This window comes from Garra rufa, chromosome 21 (genome assembly GCF_049309525.1).
Source record: "Garra rufa chromosome 21, GarRuf1.0, whole genome shotgun sequence".
Lineage (NCBI taxonomy): Eukaryota > Metazoa > Chordata > Actinopteri > Cypriniformes > Cyprinidae > Garra > Garra rufa.
The window spans coordinates 39,690,232-39,709,247 of record NC_133381.1 but is presented as its reverse complement, the minus strand read 5'-3'; the positions used below and the strand labels follow the sequence as shown (position 1 = coordinate 39,709,247).

Below are 19,016 nucleotides of genomic sequence, written 5' to 3'. Positions count from 1 at the left end.
AATGTACCATGAGACACACATACCATGCATAACACTGACAATACAGACTTTTGTAATAAAACAAGAAAAGACTTAATCATGTAGATTTGACTGATTTTATTCATCAAATGAATGGAGATTCAGCAACGGACATACTAAGTGAGCCTTGAAATCAGGCACTATACGCCATTACACAGATGATTTAAATCGAGAATGTCTCTGAATCTGAATGCTTTAATGACCTTCCCTGCTGGGAGAGCGTTGTGCATGCTTATAAAGTGGCACCGTACACACGCTTTTGCAAAAGAAATCTCGGCATGGTCTAATTTGAAGCAAAACATTTTCTCTGCTTTGATGTGACATCATTTGCAAGTCGCACTTCGGTTTTGACGTTTTTGTCAGGCGGTTCTTTTAAAAAGTGTTTATGGAGTTGTTATGGGCCCGGCACAATGTAACTCTCTCACAGAGCTTCCTCCATCACACAAGTATCTGTTGACATGATCCTTAACACAGATATTATGTGAGGGGAGCTTTTTAGCAATCTCCAAATTATGCAGGCACGTTTCGACGCGTGCGGGTCAAGGCTGGCCGCAGCCATTACGGCTAATGAGTGTGGAGTCCTACTCTAGCAGGTTCGGCCTCATAAAGTTACTTAAAAGCTAACTAATGGAATCATACTGATGGCTAGAACGCTGCAGGTTTTGTATCATTACGGGATAACATGCCTCTGTGCATGTTAAATATGATGAAATCAAATGAACTCGGAGTCACAGACAAAATGACAATTCCCTGTCATGGGCGATGCAGATTATTGATGGCTGGGAAACAGTGCTGGAAATCCGTGCACAGCAATTTTAGTTTGCAATGTTATTTTCAGGTCCATTAGAAAAAGGGTTACAGTTGTTATTGCTGATTGGCTGTTTTGGAAAAATGACCGTTATTACTGTAATGATATTGCTGTGTTTGATCAGTGCTCTTTTCAATGCCTAATCATAATTATCTGTAATTTTAACTATCATGTGCAGTCTAAAAATAGCCATTAGAGGGGCATATTATAAGGATGAATTGAAGCAAGCACGTCACATATTTCGTACAGTAACGTAGACGTCTGTGTCTATGATACAAAATATATAAAAGGCTACTTGAATTCCACCGAGAAGCATAAAATTGTGTGCACATTTGCAAAACAGACGAATTGTGAAGTGGACTTTGCACCGCGCATATCGTCGGTCGGGGAGACACCCTTCTCGCGTTCGGCTGACGAAACCGCTTTTTTACCGCCGCAAATACAGAGAGCATTTGTTTCTATATTGAGATGAGCACAACGCATTTTGTCCTCCTAAATGGGCCAGGGGTACTTGAGTGAGTTCAAAGGTGTTTCAGCAGCATGCAGAGTGGCCATTGTGCACTGGCTTTTCATAGGAGTTGACTCAGAGCATTCCACTCCAACTCACCGCCAGATACCTGCAGCATCTAAAATGCGTAATATTCAACACAGTGCAAAGGAATCACTTTAAAAACCAAGTTTAATCTATTTCAACCAGGCCCAAGTGTTGTTCAGTTAAAGAGATTCAAGCAGGGTTAACACCGACATGTTTTGAAAACCCTTCACAGTCTTTGGCCACAATAAAGAGGATGGCTCTTTTTTGTTTTCGTGGAATGTCGCACTCATTCCTCACTGAAGATTTTTGTTTGTTTTGCGATCGTATAAAGGCATCTCTTTCAAACATATTAACTGCTCATTGTAAAAAAAGAAAAGAAAAACTCGACAGTGTAAACTCTCAAAAAGGGAAACGTTAATCATAAAAATCATCAAAGTCGTGGCTGCTGGTGTTGCGGGATTGAGGACGCAAGGCCATTTCAATCTCAGAATTGCTGTCATCAGATTCTCCCCAAAATGCTGCAATCAGAAATATATACATGCAGCATTAGCATTCTGTTGCAGTAAGGGGCAGAGATAAATTAGCCCATGAACAGGATGTAAACTGATAAAAGTATAAAATAAATACATAACAGACACACACTGTCAGACAAAAGTTCTGACAAAAGATTTTTTTATGTTTTTGAATGAAAAAGTCTCACTAAGACTATTTATTCAATAAAATAAAAAAATACAGCAAAAGCAGTAATATTGTTAAAAGTTATTATTTAAAATGTCTGTTTTGTATTGCAATCTGTTTTAAAATGTAATTTATTCTTGTGATCAAAGCTGCATCATTACTCCAAGTCCTCAGAAATCACTCTAATATGCTGATTTGCTGCTTAAGAAAAATTTCTGATTATTATCAATGTTGAAAACACTTGTGCTGCTTCATATTTTTGTGGACACTGTGATACCCCAAACCTTTAAATCGTTGTGTAAATTTGCAGTTTCCACAAAACATTAAGCAGCAAAAACTGTTTTCGATATTTATAATAATAAGAAACATTGTTAATAATAATTTCGAAATGTGACATTAAAGAATAACGTCTGCTTTAGCATTACAGGAACACATTACATTTTAAAATAAATTCAAAAGAGCTATTTTAAATTTTGATAATATTTCACAATACTACTGATTGTGATTAATTATTATAAAATTTTGACCGGTAGTATATTGATAAAATGAAGGCATTTTATTTTACAATTAGTAAACAGTTCATGACTAGTAGTGTATTTTAATGTGGAACATAAACATTAAAATGAAGAGATATCTGCACAATGTGCTGGCAGCAGCACTGAACAGCAGACACCATGCTTTTAACATGCATTAGTAATTTGTAATTTGTTGAGTCTTACCCTTTGACTGGACAGCAGAGAAAGCTTTACTTTTTGCAGTCTTCCTGTGAGAAATGAAAAAAAAACAAAAAAAAAAACAAGAGATTTGTAGTAACAACATTTTGAAAAAAAAAAATCTCTGAAAAAGTTTGAACCACATCATTCAATCAGAAGCAAATTTTTCATTGCTCAACATCAATTAATCAAATCAGTCGAAGACACATACAAAATGTTCCAGGAAGCCATCGTCTCATACCAAAACATTGTCTTTTCTTTGAAAGGTAACTAACCAAACCCTGAAGAACATCATTTGCCCTCAGATGGGGTGAGCGGCCAAATAAACTTCCTTGACTTCTTTTCTAATGGCGCTGAAGGACCCGGTCAGGGCTCTCTATTCATAAGTGGACCGAGGGCTGGGTTGCCGGGTTCCCATAGCATCACTGATATCTCTATGTAAATGCATGACCCCTGACAAGCCTTTGATCTGCATTGATGCATATGCAAAAGCTCACGCTACTTTTCATACAGGCTTCCTTCTTCATTTACATCAGCACAGGGCTATTCAGATCGCAACAATGACGTCTTCATCTTCACCCTCATCCTCACCCTCCACGTCTTCATATACCCATATCATTGCTTTCGTTTTCACGTCCGGGTACTTTGAAGGATTCTGGGAGCAAGTGTACGAATATTTAGCTTGCCTTTGATGGACTCGGATGAATAAGCGGAACGGCGATTGTATGTGTATTCACGTGCGCCCCGCCGGCCCGACGGCAAATTCAGTCACGTGCACTCAACCTTGACACTGACCAAAGAAGCTGTAAAGATGTAGTTGAACTCAATTAGGCTGGCTCTCATATAATTCAGCTTAGCGCTTTTGTTTCCGGAACATCTCTGCACAAAGTACGACGTTTCATAAATTCTATTGATGAATGTATGCAGATGCTATGATCAGGGTCAGAACGAACAAGTTACATAAATCACCTTTGGCTCAAAAAGAATACAACTTCAACTCATAAAACATACCGCATCAAAGTTACAGTAGACAGATACAAAAAGTACCACAGAAGTATTTACTCTCAGGGTCAAAGGAAGTGACTGACATGAAGCCTGTGAAAAACCTTTCTGAAACAGATACTGGCAGCTGAATTCATTTTCATCAAGTTTATAATATATAGTAGACCAATCGTGAAGGTTACTTTGACGACTTTACGAGAAGCAAAGCCCAAGAAAGGCAAAAAAATGTGCTATTTAGGGTGCAGTCTTGCAAATGCAACAGAAACTAGCCTCTTGCTCAGAAAGGCCCTGAGCACACTCTTTATTAAACACGATCAACAGATATTTGCCGATTTAAAACACGCATATGACGAGCATTTGAATAACTGTAGCGTAGCATAATTTTGATTTAATATATTTATAATATATGTTGTACGGCTCTCTATGGCAAAGGTTTCATTCTTCTTGCACCATAAAATAATTAATTATTTATTTGGTAAGCAGATTGACTGTACATTATTGTATACACTACCTTTCAAAAGTCTCCTCATCAATGCTGCATTTATTAGAACCAAAATACATAACAGCAAAAAATGTTTTTTTTTTTTTTTACTTTAAATTTAAAAACAGATTTCTATTGTAATATGCTGATTTGCTGCTAAAGAAACATTTTTGATTATTATCAATATTGTTAATGCTGCTTCATATTTTTGACAAAAAACCATGACATTTTTTTTTAATCCTTTAATGAACAGAAAGTTCAAAATAAAATATATTTTTTTGTAACATTACAAATGCTTTACTGTCACTTTTAATTCATTTAATGTGTAATTTCTAAATCAAATTTATGTCTTCAAAATGCACAAAACAACTTTTGTATGGTAGTGTATGCTATATATGACCCTGAACCACAAAACAACTCACAAGTAGCATGGGTATATTTGTAGCAATAGCCAACAATACATTGTATGGGTAAAAATGATCGATTTCTCTTTTATGCCAAAAATCATTAGGATATTAAGTAAAGATCATGTTCAATGAAGATATTTTGTAAATTTCCTACCGTAAATATAGTAAAACTCAATTTTCGATTAGTAATATGCATTGATAAGAACTTCATTTGGACAACTTTAAAGGCGATTTTCCCAACATTTGGATTTTTTTTCACCCTCAGATTCCAGGTTTTCAAATAGCTGTATCTCGACCAAATATTGTCATATCTTAACAAACCATACATCAATAGAAAGTTCATTTATTCAGCTGATGTATAAATCTTAATTTTATAAAACTGACCCTTATGGCTGGTTTTGTGGTCCAGAGTCACATATCACATAGTACACATTATTTATTTGTTTATTTTAAAATCCAGAAATCAGTTTTGTCATGTCCTAGTATATAAACTGCTGTTGAGAGTTTAAATTATTATATTGGTGGGTTACGCTAAAAAAAAAAAAAAAGGCTTTTTGGGATTTCTGAAAATTAAATACTAAACGGTCTGCAAAAATGAATAAACTAGCAAACAAACATATCGTGTCCAATTTCCCATCTCCTTTTCAAATTGAAAGCTGAAAACACAGGAGGCCTTTCTCTTTCCCAGCAGTGAACGCTAAAGCAAAATTTGAGGGCTTTTTCCCCCTTTAGTCATGATGAGCTCAATAATAAATACATGTTTGGGTGGGTAAATAGGGCTATTCTTTTATATAACTTGCTTGCCATGGGAATGCTCTATCAGCTGGGCCACTTCAGACAGTGACGAGTCTGATTTCAAGACACTATTATCATAGAGAGCTGTGAATGCCACTGACCCTCCAATCTAATATTCCATTTCCATAAACATTTATGCCAGTTCATCTTGCACTGAGGTTCACTTAATTGAGGCAACGAATCTGAATATGTAAGACAGGGCTGGCCACTGTTTGGCTGCGTCTCATACACAGAGGTGAATGTAATGTGCAAAATGATGCAAATTACTGCTTTGACGGCAACCTCTCTCTATTTCCCTCCGCTCCGACGTTTACTTTTTCCGCTCTCCCTCTGTTCCACGTTGTTTTGAGCATTTGGACGTATTTGCGATATTTGATGAAAAGTGCCCCAGTGAGTTTTTAGGCAAGCATTTGATACATTAATATATGGGGTGTGTGGGTTGTTGTTATGATATCTATGAGCTATGAATAAAAAACGTCTCTCGGCATCCTATGCAGCAATACGCTTCATGTAAATAGACTGCGGTTAGTCTGCGTTTGTTGTCTGGGCAAAGTTATTTTCATAATACCTGTGATCACGTACGATTATAGCTCTGCGATTACATTTGATGAAAGTGTATCACTGCGATGTTGTTCCTTTCAAAATAGTCTGTTTATAAAGTTAAAATGCACATGTGTCATGTCAGAAAATAACAGATATTCATTCACTTACACTAAATATATAATAAAGGAAAAAAAAACCTAATGGGATTACTGATTAATCACACACATTGTTGTAAATAAAACAAAGATTATTGGTTATTTTTATGTTTTACTCCATTCTATGTTCCTTTTTTAATTCAATGTGTTGCCAATTCATTGTGATTATTTGTCAAATTTATTAGCAATTTCTAAGTAAAAATGGTGTCTACACCAATTTTATTTTTCAGTCTATGATTATGAAAGGATCATGAGAATATAGCATATGAATATAAACATCTATACGCCTCCACAGCTATGCTAATAGAACACGCTCTTTGGATCAGTGTTTGTGCAAGGTAGCAATAGCACCTCCTACACCCGTCCCAGCTGTGACCCAAAGCAGCACTGATTTACCATTGATTAGACCTCTGTAAGAGCCAAGAGCTCTGGAGTGAGGTAATGATTCAGGGAAAACAGAGAGAGCGCCCTCTACTTGTTAGTGGCTGCCACTGTCGTGGTACTAAATATGAACACCTTGGCTAAATATGACTTCCCTCTGCTGGCCAAGCACCAGAAATGCAGGAAAACAGACAGGGGGGCTTTTCTTTTTATTTGTGCTGTGTACACACAGACAGCAGCACCTCAAGGGAACTGGGTCACTGCATTTATTGCCAAATTTTTTTCTCTGGTATTATTTTAGTATCACAAAAGGAAGACCTCACCTTGGAAATAAAGCATCATTTTTGGCTCAGTGAAATAAATGTTGGTAGGTGTACAGAGGATATTCCTTTTTAGCAGACAAAGCAGGTGGATGAACTGAGGCACAAAGAAAGAGAGTGACCCCCACTGGCTACTGCTGTTTAGTGCTACCCTCTGTTACACCCACCATCCCGCAAAGACTCATTCACTGGTGGACAGCTGAAGACACACTTACCAGTGTTATGACTAAAACTGATTTGTTACTTGTAATTAAATAATAATTCTGAAAAAAAAAAAAAAAAAAAATTAATTTTAGCTTTTAACATTTCTCAATTTAGCTTAACTTGCACTCAAATAAACTGAAACTGAAATAAAAATGAATAAAAACAATACAGACAAAATTTAAGTATTAATAAAAGATTAACGCAATTGCAGATTTGTTAAACTCCGAAATAACTACTTCCTTTACATTTTGCTGTTAACATAAGCACAATTGTTTTCCTCAATGATGATGTGTGAAACTGATGAAATGTTGGTTGTTACATGAACCCATTACTCATCCTAACCTGTTATTTTTCATAAAGCAACAGAGTGGGAGATTAAGATCCAGCGAGCGAGATCTGCACTACATGCCTGCAGTACCAGAGGACACAATAGCGGCTGAAGAGGAGGAAGCTGTGGCATGCAGCCTTAAACAAAGCGCAGGAACAAGAGGTCTTTACATGGAGTGCAGCTGCTTATTCCAGCGCTCTCCTTCCTGAATCGCTGCGGCACACAGGCGTAACAAATACCGCCTGGTCCGTCTGCACAGCCTCTGAATTCTAATACAATAAAACACTGTGTTCGATAAAAGTATTTCGCAGTAAAAACGGCACGCTGACGAGAGGAGAGAGCAGGGTAGGGAATTAAGAAAAAAAAAAAAAAAAAAAAAAACGGGGGTGGATATGAAAGACCCCAATTCTCTTCAGTGCTATAATAGTGAAATGAACACACATAAATGTGTTAAGAGTATCTCTTTGCATCTTGTATGGACTGCATGTATTTAATCTGGAAAGCTTATTATGGGTGAGTCATTGCTATGCAAAGCAGTGCCTGACGCTTTTCTCTGGTCTTTTCAGCCCAGCGCAGTGTTTGGCCAATAGGCCTGGCCCCCCGCCTCTCATTGGGCATTCATAACATGCAACATTTGCACAATGTATCTCTCAAAGACTGCTGAATAGGGGGCCTTAATACTCATGTAAACAACTGCAAACCAATTACTTAATGAATCAGCCCCACACATAATGAGGAGGCGCACAAAGGCCCATAAATGCATTTTTTGCACCAAAGCGCCTGCTTTAAACACCGATTCTTCAGCTACGGTCTCGGCTTAAGCGCAAAATCATAATTATGGGTAAGAAAGAGAGGCACTTGATTTATTTTATTTCGCTTTATTACTATTTTGTCGGGAGTTTTGGTCTGAACCAGAAGGTCTTTTAATGTGCCCATCGGCTCAGTGACAGAACGACAGCAGTAAGTGACGGAGACGAGAGAGCGAGAAAGCAGAGAGGACGGGGGAACAGCACATGTAGTGTTCTACTGGTGCTCGAGTGCAGGGTACTTGTAGAGGCAATAAAGCGCAAGAAGTGACTGGCAAGAGGAATTCTTCAACACAGCATAAAAAAAACAGTGGCACAAAATATTTTACCTAAAAGCAAAGCAAATGTTCCGATGCTAACCATCGTCTTTGCTGTGAGCTTTAAACAACCTCTAACCCTCCATGAGCGATGGAGAGTCTCCGGCAGGGTTCTCTCAGGAGCTCTGTGAGGTTCTGGGATGATCCAAAAGCATCTCACACTAGAGACAGCTTATGTTTATTAATGAGGCCATTCATTGGGCAGACTGTGGCATCCATCAGAGAGCTCTGTCAGAGTGCGATCATTATACCCTTTCCTCTGCAAATAGTGTAAACTAGCTGAGAGAGAGCGAGGGGAGGCGGGCAAAGAGTGGGCATAAAGACTGGGCAGAAGAGAGAAAAGGAGAAAGAGAGAGAAAAAAAAAAGACGCAGAGACAGGGAGGGAGACTTTCGACCCTTGTGTCAGCGTGATGCTCAGAAAAGCATGTGAAATCAGAGACGATTACTCTTCACGAGGTTTACCCATCCATTACCTGCCCTAATGGATTCATGGAGGAGAGGCGCTGCTGGGAGGGCTGCGTGTCTTAGCTGATTGTGTGAACTTGTGTTGATGTGAAAACCTAAACATTGTACCCTCAAGATCCTTTTTCATCATTCAAAGTCCTGATTTACTGAAGCAATCAAATAATGCCGATGATGAGAGAGGAAGCTCTGAATGAAAATACAGCTTGACTGATGCCTCCCACGTGAACTTGTGTTAATGATGCTAAGAGTGTTTCAAGGACAAACACATATTGCTTTTTATTAAAAGAGGACAAATGGAAATAATTTTTTTTTTTTCAAAATATATAAATAATTTTGTGAGTACTTACTGGCTATTTTTCGTTAAAGAGTCCCGGAGCACCTCAGACCTCTCCAATTTGTTGATGTCTTTGGAGAACAAATGAATAATTTATATAAAAAAGATGGGAAAAAGGTGTGTTATTATGACACATTTATACTACAATATTACAAAATGCATTATGTGCATGTATGCACAGTGTTGTTAATTTGTATGATCGCTATAATCATAATGTATATAGAAATATCATATATTATATTTGTCTGATTAATCAGATAATCTTCTTCTTTTTCTCTCGGCTTACTCCCTTCTAATCAGGGGTCGCCACAGATAATATTAACTATAAATAACATTTTTGAAATGCAACTGGAGTTAAATGGCATTGCATATATAGTTTAAAAGAGAAAGGACTATTTATTTCCTTTTTAAAAATTAGGGGCAATAGTTGCTGTCGTAAAAAAACAAACAAAAAAACAAAAAAACATAAATTTATGATTTTCCCCTATTGTTATTTTACAAACAAATTCTAAACACATAATTGTTACAATAAATGTAACAACTCAAGTGTAATGATATTTATTTGAAATTGTAAAATGTTCAACAAAATAAGTTATATCTGATATAAAACTAAGCACCACATATGCTTGGTCAAACTTTAGAATATTTTCTATTATTTTCCGTTACCTGACGGTTCAGAAACCTCCTCCGATGAATCACTCCATTGCCTCTCTTGTGCCACAGACTGTTTAAGCAGCTGATATGCTTTGGTCTCTATAGAAAAAAAAATACAAAATGCGAAAGCAGCTAGTCAAATATTTGCTAAAGACCTCGACTTCCAACTTTCCAGAGCCCTGATGTTTGATGAGCCAACATCAGCTCTTTAAGGCCTCTGATGAGTAAAGAGAGGAGGTGAAAAACAGAGTGAGTGAGCACTAAACTATTGATCTAATCCAGACGCACATAGACAGGCTGCCGTCTGCGGAAAAAAAGAACCCGCCGGCTTTTGTGTTGCCGCACCATCTTATAGGATTCCATTTAAAACACTGTCTTTCATGTTTTATAAACTTTGGAAATGGAGATCTTTAACCAGCGAGCATTCAAGCTTAAAATATTTTTCGAAAACGAGCCCCGGAAAACAAGAGTATGTCGGTTTTAAATGCCGAAAGCAAACTGGAAAACAAATCGCAGAGTGGTTATGCCCCCAAAGACAAAATACTTTCCAGCATCTCGTTATCCCGATATCTGTAGTATGGCATGTTGTTTGCTGCTCGTTTCTTCCGGTGTAATGACTGCAAAATATAGGCATCAGTAGCATGTAGAAAGAGCACCCAAAGAATTCTTTTTTTGTTCGCCATATACATAAAACACTATTGTGCGTGACGGCGTTTTGCCGACATGGAGACGGCGGAAGGCCGACGTTTGGACGCTGTTTCCACTGATTATTGCAAAGTGATGTAATACGAAAGGCAGCAGAACTCAACGCAGTCTTCATTAGCCGCCTGTAAACAGCTCATAAGCAGCCAGGGACAGCAGAGGCGGTTTTCTACTACCATAATGCCTTTGATTAGTTGCAGTGAGAAGCCGGACTTCTCTCTCCGTGGCGCTCTTGGGCTAGCCCTGCGCATGAAAGGCACAGTTTGAAATCAGATAGCCAAGTGGAATAATGGATAGTTTTACATTTCTGAGCTGGCGCTGGGACTTGCTACCCGAGGCTTTTCAAAGGATGCCTTGACATCCAGTCTTTTCAAGTCCGCCTCTGGCTGGCATTGTTTAGCAGATAATGAGAACCAATGACAGATCTTGTGCGGCACCCCCAACCCGGCCGGCGGACAATTAAACCTCCGCATTATGCGCTCTGAGAATCTCAGTTTCACCCATACCTAGGCCAGAAGAAAAGAGACGGGTTTGTTTTCTCTGCCGATAATTAGAGGAACTGTTCCACTCTTCAGGTGGGACTTTGACCTCTGATTCACCTTGATCATCCTTTCACAGCTATCCAGTTGGGAAAAAAAGGGACCCCCATTATCTACTGCGTGAGGAGAAAGACAAAACAGACACAGAAGAACTCCCGAACGGGCGCTTTTTCGATCTGCCTTTTTACCTCTAATAGGAATACTTTCCACTGGGCTTTGGTCGGCACTGTCCTCTTCAGCACTTTGAATTCCTGAAACAAAGAAAAGAGAAGGAAAGCGCAGCTCAGAGAGATGGTGGAAGAGCGAGACAGAGGAGAAACCAGAAAAGAAAAGAAGGAGAGAGAGCTGAGGAAGGGGGGTGGGGAGCTTTTTCAATCTGAACAGCAGGACTGATTAAGACAAGTTTAAAGGGAGAACGAAGGCTGGCTGGCTTTGTCAGAAATGAGATTTGGGCAAAAGTGTATTCTCATGAGGGTCAGAGCTCTGGCATCCTGCGAGTACTCGAGGTCCCCTCTTCCTTCATCAGAACCGAGTCACCGAGCTGATGTTTCCCTGCTTTGGCACTGAAAATGAGCCGTTAAAGGAGAAGTCCGGTGTGATTTTGACCTAAAGTGTATTGAATCATGATACCGAGTGTGAACGTACCTTGAATATCTCATCTCGGTTTGTGTCCTGCTGTCCGAAATCTGGGGTCAGTTAGCCGATGCTAACAACAGGTTGTCAATGAGAGTCAATAGGGCATCGAAGTAGCCATGTAAATAAATCACTGTTTTATGCCATTTACGAGGCACAAAGTAGCTCCACACTTCATTGGTAGACTTCCAAGGGCCCTGACATTTAAAACGAGACATTGAGAACTTTGAAAAAGCACCAGTAGTTTATTTACGAGAAGATTTATACAGACATTCCCCTTAGTAAAATCACCGGCCGCCGCCATCTTGAATTTAGTCACGATAAGTCGAGTGACGAGCAGGAAGGAACTTATCAGGTTATCAACTTATCAGGTTGTAGTTTCCTTCCTGCTCGACACTCGACTTATCGTGACTAAATTCAAGATGGCGGCGACCGGATTTTTTCTTGCAGGAACTGTCTGTATAAATCTTCTCGTAAATAAACTACCGGTGCTTTTTATGAGTTCTCAATGTCTCGTTTTAAATGTCAGGGCCCTTGGAAGTCTACCAATGAAGTGTGGAGCTACTTTGTGCCTCGTAAATGGTAAAAAAAACAGTGATTTATTTACATGGCTACTTCGATGCCCTATTGACTCTCATTGACAACCTGTTGTTAGCATCGGCTAACTGACCCCAGATTTCGGACAGCAGGACACAAACCGAGATGAGATATTCAAGGTACGTTCACACTCGGTATCATGATTCAATACACTTTAGGTCAAAATCACACCGGACTTCTCCTTTAATGTGGTTTGCCCGCTTTTGGGGAGTCCCTCACAGTTTTTCTCTCTGATCTGTACTGTCTGGTCGAGCGCTGCTCTTAACACCTGTGCGTATTTAAACAGGCTATTCATTTGAAGCTGGAAAAACAGATCTTTGCAATAAGCGGAATTTGTAAATGCAAAAACGTGTAACCTTGTGTTCCAACAATTTGCTCATTTGTTTTGGAAGGCCTGGCGGGCTTGATTTCCACACTGTCATCCAAAAGAGAGGGCAAGCTGCAAGAAGATGACAGTTCACTTTCTGACGGCTGATGGGTCTCAGATTCGTGGCTCAGAAGCCTCTTCAACAGCTCCCCTGCCTGGATGACAAAGAGAAGACTTGTTTTATGTTTTGACTTTTCCATAATGAACATAAAAAAAATAAATAATTTGAAATGCCTGGAAATCACATTTTGAAATTCCCTGATATTTTTAGATCATGTTATTCATTTTGATATCAATGTGTGTACAGCATCTAACCTGACTAAATTTTAGAATTTGCTAAAAACAACAACAACAAAACATGTAGGATTCCTACACAAAATCAGCACCTATTGAGGGTTAATTAAACATTTTGACAGTACTATTTAACACATTTTACCATGTATTTGAATTTTCAAAAATCTGATCTCCAGAATTCCAAAAGCTTTCCAGCGAAAACTAGTGCAGAAAACATGCAGATTCTATCTGAGCCTGATGATCACTCACTGCTCAGCCTCTTATCTTTTCACATAAAAATACTACAAGATCAGAGGGCTGATACCACAAACAATGAACTGCATGAGTGAAGCTGGTGACAGATGTACACCAGGAAAAATAAAAACTAGGGATGTACCGAATATTCGGCCACCGAAAGACTTTTATCACCGAAACAACACGTCCGAAACAGTTTGTTGACGCAATCAGAAAGCGCGGCCTGCACGTGCTTGTCTGAAGCAACAAACCTGTGGTGTGCACATATTTCAGTATATCTGAGAAAGACCCACGGATAGCGATTTGCAAAACTTGTAATGCCGAAATTTCAAGAGGGGGTTTGTCTGCAGTCGTACGTGCAGTGATGAGAGCAGAGATCGAGACAGATGTGGCTTTCAGTGAGTGAAAAACAATGGCTTTACGTTGGTGTTACGTCACAATATTTTAAAGATATGTCTTTTCTATATACTGTATTTTTATACATATTTATGTTTTAAACCATGGAGGTGAGCCAATGGATATCACACAAGCAACGTGAAAACTGTGCAATATGTTAAAGTGAAAGTAAAAACTGACAGTGCTTTCAGCATCTGACGTGCATTCTCTCAGAGACAATGAGAGACGATTATACTTAATATGCTGATATTAATTTAGTCCCCTAATATTTTTCTTGTGCCCCGAACATGGTGGGGGGAAAATGAAAATAAACGTATTTTGTGTAAGGGTTGTTTTTTGAAAGATTTAAATAAAGCTCTTAATTTTCATTGATGACTGCAGTGTTATTAGGGGTTAAGAAAGTCTTAATTATGATTTCAGGTGGTCTTAAATGTAGGGACTGAAAGACAAGAATTGCGATGAAACTTCAAAAGGCTATCCATTGAATAAATATGAGCGCTGCACGTTTCCAAGTCATTTGCTGCACTGCTTTGTGTACCATTCTGACAGCGCCTCCTGCTGGAAGAGAAACACGTAGAGTTGTAATGTGAACTGATGGATCCACAAGATAATGTGTCATAAAAATGTAAACAATTTAAACAAAGGCAGTAAAATATATGTATATGTTATTTACGTAATATAATACTTGACTGATAATAACGGTTTAAATTAATTAATTAAATTAATATAACTGATTTATTCTTTGAAATTTTAATATTAATTTATGCAATTGCAATGCCTTGATATAAATGCAATGGTACTAATAATTGGCATAATTCTTTTGGTGTTTCGGTTTTCGGCCTTGGTTTCCTCTTTTTCGGTTTTGGCCAAGAATTTTCATTTCGGTGCATCCCTAATAAAAACTAAAATCCTTATCTTTATTCAAAGCTCTGCTCTCAACACAAGACTGCTGTTAAGCAACATTACAAAACACTAATATATATGGTCATCCTCAACTCAGATCCTGAGATCAGAATTCAATTCCTCTGCATGAAAACCAGAGCAGACAAAACAACATAAATATACATAAACAATATGTAAACCACAACTATAAATCAAAACAGTCACTACACAAATGAAAATGCTGATAAATTCAGCAGGGTGTCAAAAGAAACTGTATCAGAAATAATGACGAGGAAGGGGAGTGAGATGTCAATTATTATCATATCCTAGCAATAGATTCACACATCAGAGGCCAAATGCCACATAACACAGTCTCATAATAACAGGAGGACAACACCAACCCATGACCTCACTTTAACAAAAATAGTAGAGAACTTTATGAAGCTGGAATTTATAACAGGGCTGCCTAGGAAAAACCCATATACATTTACTGGATGAGGTCATTTTACTGGACCAGCTGCATCATATTCTAAAATCATTTTCTAGTAATTATTACATAGTCCAGGATAATAATGCTTCTACATTGACCACTACAAACATTAAAAAGTGGTTTTATGGACACAACCAAGAGTCACTGAACCTTGAAGGGCAGTTTCAGCACTGGTGAAGTGGATTTCTAGTTTAATTAATTAAGGAACTGGAGTTGTTCCTAGAAAAATGGTTTCCTGCTATAAACAGTCAAGGACCTGTGAAAAGAAAGAAAGAAATAGGAATAAAGGAAGGAAGGAAGGAAGGAAGGAAGGAAGGAAGGAAGGAATAGTACGATGGATGGATGATCTAGTTATCTGTAAGGCACTTCCATGATGGCAGTTCTATTGAAATTTGTTTTAATTACCACAAAATTGAGAACCTGGACCAAAACAAGTCTTAAATAGCATGGGTATATTTGTAGCAATAGCCCAAAATACACTGTATGGGTCAAATTATCAATTTTTCTTTTATGCCAAAAATCATTAGAATATTAAGTGTGTGTTCCATTAAGATATTTTGTAAATTTCCTACCGCAAATATATCAAAACTTAATATCTGATTTGTAATAGGCATTGCTAAGAACTTCATTTGGACAGCTTTAAGGTTGATTTTCTCAATATTTAGATTTTTTGCACCCTCAGTTTCAATTTTCAAATAGTTGTATCTCAGCCAAATACTGTACTATTCTAACAAATATTGTCCTATCCTAACCTTTTTTATTCAGCTTTCAGATGAGGTATAAATTTCAATTTCAAAAAATGGACCCTTATGACTGGTTTTGTGGTCCAGGGTCACATATTATAAAACAGGTCTGTGCCAAGAATACTTGCAGTATAAAAAACAAACAAAAGCAAAACTAAACTGAAACTGAGAGATTATTGTGAAGCACAAATCAGGTGTGAGTGATACCTTCTCAGTGTAGGTGGCATTGTTTGGCACTAGTAGTGGAGTGAAGAGCTGGATGATTTGGTCAGTGCTGAGGATTTTCTGTTGCTGAAGCTGTAAGAAGTGTCTGAAACAGCAGTCCCACAGCAGAGCGCTTTCAGCTGACAGACACGACCTGCATGCCCAAACCAGAACAAACAAATGTAACACACACACACACACACACACACACACACACACACACACACATCACATTTTAATGCAGTTTTGGTTTAATTAATGCTGCCGAAAGACGTATTTTTTAAACAATCAAACAGTCTCTTTCTACATATACACATAACAGTGAAACAACCTGAATAGAGGATACAAGTCCAGAGGACAGTTAAGCACCATACCTGATCTGTTCTGGTTTTGTAGCTGACGACCAGTGAGTGTTGATCAGATCATTGGGTAAGAGGCATCCATGAGACAGACTGCAGGACAACAGGGGCAGTTGCTGCAGAACCACAGCTCCACACGCATGCAGTTCCACACCATCCAGACGCCCACACTGACCACATATACTGGGGAACACATAAAAAAATGCAGACACACACATTTGACCCACACAAATTATGCAGTATTACTTCAAGTACGTTTTCTGTATTAGTAAACATATTCTCCAATTATTTCAATCTATGCAAATAAAAACAAAAAAAACTGTGAAACACACGCCATTGCAAAATGGTTACTATAACAATTCACTGTGATTCAAAACCCCTTAGAAACCAAGATTTATTGCTAGAGTGTTGTTGGTGCCAAAGTAATGGCACTTAATTTATAGTGAGAGCCCTTAAAGGCAGGATAATGCCATTTCCACTGAATCTGTGAACACTACAGCACTATGAGAGGAAGCAGACTCAAGCAGGGAACAAAACATCTTCCTTCTCTGACCTGATGATATCATCGCGTTTCTGCTCATTGACTGTGCTTCTGTAGAGGTTCACGTCTTTAGCGCTGAGATGACGCTCAATGCTGTCCAGAAGATGACAAAATCCTTCCAAGGAGAGCCTGGAGAAATTTTCCAAAAACAAAGAACAAACAACAAGTAGTAAATTGAATATTTACTGTTATTGTATAAAGTTTTATTAACTTGTCTTGCCTCTTGCATGTTGCAATTCTACAGCAAGAATCTACATTTGCAAGGAATTTAATTAGTGTAATGTAACATTTCTGAGCAAAAAAGGATGTGTAATGGGGCATATATATAGGATGACATTTGATATTATCCACTGGGAATTGACATGATCACAGAAAAGGGAATATTCCATTTTAGAACAGAGCCAAACCTGAGAGTGAGTTTGCAGTGGATTCTGGATTACTATTTTCCACCTGAAAAACCTCCGGAACACACTTTTGAGGGGAATTTACAACCGGGAAGAGGAGGTTGGAGATTCTAGACTACTCAAATCTACCATTTTGCTATTATTGCTGTCACATTAATTACATTAACTGAATTTACAATACTATTCATTTATTATTGTTTAACATTATCCAACAGCCTAGTTGTTTCAGGGGTGGAGTATGTAGTTACATTACAAGATGACATTTTTGGAATGTATGATTTTGTACTGCATTTAAGAATAAAAAACATTTTAAAAACTTGAATTAACGATACTAGTCTGGCTTGAAATAAAAGCCATTTCTCTGGGATTGGCTGTAAAAATGTGGAATATTGTTTGTGGCTCATTTTGTTCTAGCGGATCCATATCTCTCACACTGACGTATTAAGCAGTGGGTGGCCCTTATAGAACAGCTTCTGCAAAACCTAGAGCCATATCCTAAAACCCCCACCATATAAAATGGGCAAAAAGAATTTATGACAATCTATAATGGGCCCTGAGGTCAGAGGCCACCAAACAATCGCTGCCTCTCTTTGGCAGGTTGTTTCCTGGAACACCCTGATTAAGCTGCCTGTGTGAATTATATCCATGACATTCTGTCGAGCACAATCCATCTGGGCAAAGTCCTCTTCAGAGCGGCTGAAACAGCCTCCCCCCCATACATCCCTCTGCTCCGTCATCATCTTCCCCCCTAGTTTATTCGGCAGGGCTCTTCAAAACACCAAACACACCCAAACAGCAGCTGATTACAGAGTATTGTTGGCAACATCCATAGGTGTTTGCTCTTGAGGCCATTTATGAGGACCATGTTTTCTATATTTCCACTATTTGTTTTCTCCATAACAGCAATAATGGTTCCTCTAGCATATATTCTAGCCCTCCTTAGAAATAGAATGCAACAAGGGAACTGACGCGACTCTCAGACAAAGAATGAAAATACTGAGAAACAAACATGTTAACAAATCAATCGGTAAAGATACATTACAAATGTCTGAGTCATTACAAATTCCACATCATACTTGAAAGGGCTTCACACTGGATCCATTACAGGGTGTTTTAGTGCTGTTCTCTCCTTTTACAAAGGTAGAATTACAATGGGTTAGTCGAAAGATCAACTGGAGCACATCAAGATCTTTGAAAATGCAAACTCGTGCTGTCATAAGAGAGGCTGAGAGGACAGCTTCATGAAGGGAATGCTCGAAAGAATACAATGATACACTCTCCTCTCTAGACCTGAGCACACGATAGCCTTGACTCCACTTTCGCATCACAACATGCGCGACACGGTATTTACTAAATGCTAAGATTGATACTAATGGTTTCTCTTACTCTCGCTTACATGCACAATAATGTTACAAGAGCTTTGTTCTTAGCCTAGCCTCTTCACAAGGCCACAAACTCTCACATTCATGTTCAACAGCAAACATTCACAATGACAAATAACATGCCAGAGAGGTCACTACCCACTATATTCATTTATCAACAAAAACTGAATAACGTAGTAGCCCAAGTGGTGGGTCTCGTCAATAAAATGTCATTTAAATCTATTAAAAGGTCTTAAATTATGAGGAAACACTTCACAACCACCTCCATAGGGAACCACTGAGGCTTTGCACGCGCATTAGCATC

General features: G+C 38.4%; 1 protein-coding gene across 1 annotated transcript in view; it reads right to left on the bottom strand.

Annotated features, from left to right (window-relative positions):
* Positions 1-1,487: 1,487 nt before the first annotated feature.
* kiz (kizuna centrosomal protein) overlaps positions 1,488-19,016 on the bottom strand; it is a 27,064-nt gene continuing 9,535 nt past the window's right edge. The window contains exons 7-15 of the mRNA XM_073827488.1: positions 16,939-17,055; positions 16,401-16,568; positions 16,030-16,180; positions 12,773-12,938; positions 11,375-11,437; positions 9,958-10,044; positions 9,305-9,362; positions 2,759-2,802; positions 1,488-1,879 (exon numbers count right to left, since the gene is read on the bottom strand). Coding sequence (XP_073683589.1) covers positions 1,776-1,879; positions 2,759-2,802; positions 9,305-9,362; positions 9,958-10,044; positions 11,375-11,437; positions 12,773-12,938; positions 16,030-16,180; positions 16,401-16,568; positions 16,939-17,055 — 958 coding nt within the window. The 3' untranslated portion in view covers positions 1,488-1,775. The remainder of the gene's footprint in view (positions 1,880-2,758; positions 2,803-9,304; positions 9,363-9,957; positions 10,045-11,374; positions 11,438-12,772; positions 12,939-16,029; positions 16,181-16,400; positions 16,569-16,938; positions 17,056-19,016) is intronic.